This window comes from Ixodes scapularis, unplaced genomic scaffold, assembly GCF_016920785.2.
Source record: "Ixodes scapularis isolate PalLabHiFi unplaced genomic scaffold, ASM1692078v2 PGA_scaffold5__190_contigs__length_132052651, whole genome shotgun sequence".
Taxonomy (NCBI): domain Eukaryota; kingdom Metazoa; phylum Arthropoda; class Arachnida; order Ixodida; family Ixodidae; genus Ixodes; species Ixodes scapularis.
Window position 1 is genome coordinate 30,073,706 of NW_024609880.1, and position 6,887 is coordinate 30,080,592.

At 43.5% G+C, this 6,887-nt stretch overlaps 1 protein-coding gene across 1 annotated transcript; it reads left to right on the forward strand.

Annotated features, from left to right (window-relative positions):
* Positions 1–3,245: 3,245 nt before the first annotated feature.
* Positions 3,246–5,524, forward strand: LOC120849346 (4-coumarate--CoA ligase 1-like). The gene is made up of 3 exons (XM_040221544.1): positions 3,246–3,399; positions 4,376–4,669; positions 5,388–5,524. The coding sequence occupies exons 1-3, from the start codon at positions 3,246–3,248 to the stop codon at positions 5,522–5,524; spliced, it is 585 nt and encodes a 194-aa protein (XP_040077478.1).
* Positions 5,525–6,887: the final 1,363 nt, after the last annotated feature.

Sequence of the window (6,887 nt, forward strand, 5' to 3'; positions counted from 1 at the left end):
AGCGTACTTTCATCATCCATGACAGCGCGGCTAGCGCGCTGTCATTAAATCGTCTCGCTGCTTTATTACACGTGCGCGCGCGAATGCATTCGCGGACTCTTCTGTGACTAGGCTCACCTAGTGTGCCTCAATGTCCTTCTGTTTAGGGTGATGCCACCCTTTGTAGTACCCGATGCTGACAGCACGCGCTCACGGGTAAAATACAAAGAAATCGACGAAAACAAAATGTCGCCGGAGCACAGTCAGCGCCACGAGCGCGTGCAGGGAGACGTTCTTTCACGCGCTTCTGAACAAAAAGTAAAAATAAAAGTGTGAGACAAAATGGCCAGATGTCTCCACCCTAAGCAAAGCGCACATGAAGGCACCCTAGGCTCACCAATTCGCCGTGCCGACGCGCCGGGCTGCTGGTGGATGTGGGCTGCCTGGCCAGCCTGGCGTTTCCGGAGAGTCGGACGACTCCTCGTCTGTTGCGGACGACGATGCCGAAGGATCGTACAGATATGGCTCTAAGCCGAATCGCTTTTCCCCCACCATAGCCACTAGCGATCTGTTGACGTCTTCGTCTTCGCTAATGTCATCGTACCCACAGCCGCTGCCACCACTCTTGTCATGTAGACACGCCATCGCACACTCAAGGCAGTTGAAGCAGCTCTGACACCTCCGCCCCTCCGCGCCTCTGCTGCCTCTGCTAGCCCCGCGATATCTACAGCCCTTGGGTACTTCGACAAAGCGAGATTGTAACGCGTTGACGCCTCCAAGTGGCAAAACTCGTCTGTCGTCCGAGGCATGATGACGTCAAGACGTCTGCCGGATCTCCCGAGATGCATCGCGCTCCTCCATGGCTGATTTTGAAGCGCTCGCCAAAATCGCGGCATTTAGAGCATAAAATATAGCCATCTGCTCAAAATACGACCGTGCGATTATTCATTACAGGCTTAGCTGATCATATTGAACTCATTTCTTGATGTTTTCTCTATATTTCAAGTTTCGATTCCGTATCCCTTTAACGCGCAGCCTGTAGCTGAAGGAGCTTTTCGCAGAAAGAATCATGTGCTTTTATTCTACGCAGATTTGTCACATCATTGATGCAATCTGGCACTCGTTTCAATTGAGACTTGCGGCTTCATGGAAAAAAAAAAAATTATAAATAGCCACACCGGGCCGGGCCGGGCGTACTGCTCCTTTCTCACTATATTTCGTCTTACCTTAGCATGGACTAACCGTGAACGCTGTGCTAGCGCGAGCGGCTAGCCTTTACTGCCTTGACTGGAGCACTCGCTGCACGAGGGCTCATGCAGCCGCCGAGGCTTCCTTCGAAGCAACTATCTCGCACTTTTAGCACGCGCGGCTAACAAGTACGTACTAACGTGAAACAAAGTATAGAGTTCCTCGGTATGCTCCCCCGAAAGAAACTATATCTCTCACCGGTAACGAGCGCCACGGCTGGCGCTGCGGGGTAAAGCAGAACTATCGCTCTCACCGGCGGAGTGAGGCATACGGCAGGCCGCTCCCAAGGGGAGTCCTAATCGAGTGGCCGTGACCTGGCAGAGGTCGCCGAATCCTCAAATAAAGCTCCTACTAACGTCTGCAAAGAACGGCGATCTTGATGGTGTGGAATGCACGAAGCGGAAGCATTGTGGGAGTTAAGAAAAACAAAGTAGTAGACTCGTTAGCGTTCTTCGCCAAGTCACATTCAGGAATAAGTAATTTTACGAGAGAGGCATACTGCCGCGAACTGACGCTCCTTCATAGATGCCGATGACGTGGCGCGATTCCAACAGAGCTTCACAGACTGCCACCAGGCACAATCTTGAAATGTGTTTATTAGTTTTGGAATTAGTTTTCTTGACTTTTTCTACCGGCACCCAGAAAGAATAGTCTAGCCTAGTGTTTCTGGGCTGTCCCCACTACATTGACCATACACTCTAAAAAAGGGTGTATTATTACACACCTCTCTCATATCATTCACCCCAAAACCTCAGTTCAACATACAGCGCACTGACGTAGATGTGACGGTACTAATTTTCACAAGGGGCTTGATAACTGTGTGGTACAACTTATTAAAATAGGTAATGTACGTGTTACTGTCTACAAAAAAAATTAACGGGGTTTCCTTGACTTTACTGCAAGACCTTAATGTTTTTTTTTTTTTTTTTTTTTTTTTTGTGACGGTACATTAGCTATTTCAGAAGTTATATCGCACCGTTATCAAGCCTCTCGTAAAAGTTGAGGGCGTCTGTTCGACTATAGGGCGGAGTACGTCAAACTGAGGTTTTGGGGTGCATTCTATGGGACAAAAGGGTCTAAAATGACACCCTTTTCTTTATGGAGTGTTTCGAAATAAAGAAATAAGAGCGATAAGCTCGTTTGCGTACCCCTTTAAGGAAGGATCGGGCATACGAGGCCCGTCGAGGCAATTTCCTTTGATCTGAAGGCATTTGCTATATTGTGACCCAAGCGTTTCTTTACACTCCTAATAGAAGTCTGCTGCATGAGACTTCAGCCAACATCTTGAAAACAATTTGTACTACTGAAGTGTTTTTAAATATTTTGTGAAGAAACGATTTAAACATTTCAGGCCATATTTTGCAAAAGCAGATGTGTAAAACATCAAATCGTGGATGTTTTCATTCACTTCGTTTACCAAGGATTTCGTGCCTAGAGATGGCCTACTGCATTTCGATTCGTTATGAGCGCTTTCGGACATTGCTTTAAGCATTAGGACCTGTTTTTGCTCCATTATTTTACTCATTGAGTTTAGTCTATATATATTTCGTAAATTTGTCGATGAAATTTCAGGCTCTGCATGATTAGACATTTGTCGTTTTCAAAAATGGTATCACAGACCGAACTTCGAAGTTTGATGGGCTATTCTTAAACAGGAGACTAATGCACATACGAGGAAACACTACTCATGCGTGACCCGGAAGTTACTATTTTTACGAAACCAATCCACGAAGGGTACTTACTTTCTGAATGCTTCGTATGTTTTATCCTATATCCTCTTGTCTAAAGAAGTGCCATGCCATTGAGTTACCTCGGTTTACTTTAGCATTACCTCCCTACTATATACAACTTTCATGCTAAGAAAATAGTTTTATTCAACTATCTAGGTGTGCGCCTACAATCGGACAATTCATTACCAGTTTTTTTTACCAGTATTTGACTATTTCTGGTAACGGTAGTGCAGCTGTCTCTTCCAGTAAATATTATTCTGAAAAAAAAGCAACTGATGACCTAATGTTATGCCCCAGGTTATAGACATAACCAGCGGAGATTCTCTCGGACCGCATCAGAATGGCGAGATTGCGGTTCACGCCCGAGGCATCATGAAGGGCTACACTGGGCGTCCCGAAGCTACTGCTGAAGCCTTGAGCAGCGATGGGTGGTTCCGTACAGGTACCACGCTCATCTCATCTTCGTGTTTTTTTTTTTTTATTCTAAATCATAAGAATGATGGTATTCTCGATCAAAGCCAAATATCTCTATTGCGCCTGTATAGTTATCGGACTGGCGTGTTATGATAGCCCATAGTGTCCGCTAAGACCTGGTGCCTTTAAATGCGTATTGCGATATATGTGGACATGTCATAGGGCAAATATTAACCATAAAGCTAGTCTCAAAACTCTACGGTTTGATGGTCAGCCAACCATGTAGACAAAAATATAGTGGGCTTTATTTATATATGAAGTTTTCACATGACGCCACATTTCACTGCGACCCTACCTCAAATGCCATCGCCGTGTGCTAGGTGTGCGCTTGGAAGCGTGCAGTGGCGCATTACTAGAAGCCTATCTGTTGGCGTATGTCATGTAGTGAACGTTCTTCTGTTTATTGTGTTATGCGTATGACCGATAGTCATGGTGCATGCATCTTCTAACTTCTGGCCATGCGCTTGACTGAGCGAGCGTTTGTTAGAAAATAAATGCCTATTTATGCGGGTTATCATCACTTTTGTCTTGTTTCCGAACTCCTCACGTGGCAGCTAACCATACACAACACCTGCCGCAAATCGCCGATTGAACCACACCTATGTTGGCTGAGAGGTGACTAGTCCTCTCGTGGGGCATCGCTTCAAACTCAGTGGGGCGTTAAACTTATCAATCAGAACTTGTTCTTGAAGGGGATTTGAAGTGTGCCAATAAGGAAATGACTCGAATCGAATTCGAATGGAATATTGCCATATAGTGGCCAAAAATGTAAGTTCGAATTGCGTGTTGAATACCTAAACTTTCATTTGCAATGCACACAAAAAATAAACAAAAACCACATAGCAAAAAAAAAAAAACAAAAAAAAACGCCTTCGTACTTATTTTTTTTCAAACCCACACAACAAGGAGCGCTAAATATTGACGAAATTTGATTTGGTTTTCAGGAGATTTAGGCTACTACGACACTGAAGGACGGATCCATGTCATTGAGAGACTGAAACAGATGATAAAATGCATGGATAATGTCGTCGTTCCTGCTGAGCTGGAAGAACTTTTGATGACCCACGAGGCTGTCGCGGAGGCCGCAGTCGTAGGTATTCCAAGCGCGAAGCATGGCGAGGCTCCAACAGCCTGCATCGTTGTCAAAGGCGGCTTCGAGAAAAACCTTGACAGTCTGGCGACGGAACTGAAGGAGCTCGTTGCTGGTATATCTTTCCAATATCCCAATTTTGTTTTTGGTGGGTTATAAGCATGTCTAACTTGCACACTTTAAAGCTTAAATTATAAGAATCACGCACAAATTTGGTTTGGTTTCACCGTGTGCACAAAATCCTACAAAAATAACTGCATGTCCACAATAAAATATTTAAAGTAAAGCAAAAAAAACTTCTATAAAATGCGAGTAGTCATACCGAGGCCACATGTTTTAGCGTAGATTATTATTATTTTTTTATCATTTATTTCATTTAAGAAGTCACGTTAAGCTTTCGTGAAAGGAGAAAATTCACTGTTTTGTTTTTACCAAGAATATAAAAACACTGAATATTCGAGTGTCGTTTTTGGTTGATAGAGCTATATATATATATTACTCTTAAAGATTCGAAGTATTCAATTAAAAATTTAGTGGCAGAAATAAGAGTGTCCGAAAAGGTTGTGGATAACATTTTGGAGCCGGCTATTATCTAGCGGGGTACATGGCTATGTTGCTTTAACTTCTATTTGAAGGTGACTATGAAAGAAAATACTAATTTACTTGCCCTCCACAATGCCGAAAGCACGGCAGGAGCAAATGTGCTTTGTTTGCGCCATGCTTTTTTCCCCGATTCTCAAAACCACATGAAAAAAAAACGTAAACTTCTTTGTGCTTTTTATATGCACAATAATTGTTACATGAGCTTGCCGGTTATTAATTAGATTAATATGCATCTTCGTTTAACCTTGGTTTCTTTTTCAAAGGTCAAGCAGCAGTGTTCAAGCAACTGTATGGAGGTGTTTTCTTCATGAAATCTTTTCCCAAGTCCGACAACGGAAAGATCCTGAGACGAGACCTCAAAACAAAGGTTGCCCAGGAAATAGAGAAGTTGACAGAATAGTTGAGGTCCTCAGGCTCCACAAGCCACATGAAAACTAACATGTAACCTGCGATAATTTTTTTTTAAATTTCACTTGTAATAAACAAGAATTAAAAAAAAATATATGCGCAAGTACAGGTATTCATTGTGGAGGTTTTCAATATAATGAAACTAGATATAATGAAAGATAGATTTCTTTATGGCGCAATCTATAAAACAGTTCGCGTTTAATGGGGTATAGTATAGTGTTGGGACGATCCGGTCGGCGACAGAGAGGACTAGAAAGCAAGATAATACAACAACAAGAAAAATCACGAAGGCCGGGCCATCACATGAAGTCTGGCGAGAGATATTATGCTCGCCAGACTTCGTCTTCCATTTTCTGGAAATATACTGTAACAACGATTCCTACGTGAATAATAAAAAATAGCTTCTCAAATTATTAAAAAAAACTGGAATTTTAATTTTTAGTTATTGATATAGCTATTGTAACTGATGCAAGTATGTGCAAGTGATGTTCCAAAAGTAAATTGGAGTGCGTTCTTGACCTTTTGGTTTTAAAATATGTTTCACAAGGACGTCCTGGCTCTGCACATGTTTCCACGATGATAATCAGCAGCCCCTCACAGATTACGTTAGAGCCTAGTTAACTGATAAGAGCTCCATACCCTAGCTTTCACATACAAATAAGGGTGTAGTTTGAAGTCTGTGTACAATATAAAAAGAAGGGTGTACACGACTCGTATACACCCCAAAAAATTCAGTGCGCCTACTTTCCCGTAAAGGATTTCGGGGAACCAATTGCAGCAATCTAAGGGTGGGGCTTGGCGGATATTGAATGTAAATATGTTTGGACCTGAAAAAACAGATTGCACAGCGACATTGAGCAGGACGTTTCACGTGCTCACGTCATGCTCAGTGTCGCTGCGCATACTTTTAGATTCAGACACAGCCTCGTCATTCACACAGTTCCCCCTGAAGGTTGCAGCGACTGGCTCACCTAAGTGCGTTGCGGGAAAGTAGACGTTCCAGATCTCTTATGGTGAATTCCAGTGGTAGATCCGGAGCGCTTTCCGAAATCAGCGAAGGAGGCAAAATTTCGCTCCGTGGGACACGCTCCAAATCGACGAGCTGAAGATGGGCTCGCATTTTTTGGAGCGACCCGCCCGAGACGGTCGGCCGCTCAAAATGGCCGCTCCTCGAACTTGACGAGACGACCAACGCCCAAGCCGACCGAGGTTTCCAATGACCAGTTACAACTAGGGCTGGGCAATTGATCGATTAACCTTCCGATTAATCGATTAAGGCGTTAATCGCGATTAACATTTTTAGCCGGTTAATCGGTTTTTTAGTCGGTACCCAAAAAAGAGGTCGATTAAACGCA

What these genes read in the sequence shown, in the direction of transcription:
- LOC120849346 (XM_040221544.1), top strand. Translation starts at nt 3,246, where the DNA reads ATGCCCCAGGTTATAGACATAACCAGCGGAGATTCTCTCGGACCGCAT. An exon ending in CGATGGGTGGTTCCGTACAG is followed by an intron (nt 3,400 to 4,375) that starts GTACCACGCTCA and finishes TTTGGTTTTCAG; the next exon opens with GAGATTTAGGCTACTACGAC. An exon ending in ATATCCCAATTTTGTTTTTG is followed by an intron (nt 4,670 to 5,387) that starts GTGGGTTATAAG and finishes TCTTTTTCAAAG; the next exon opens with GTCAAGCAGCAGTGTTCAAG.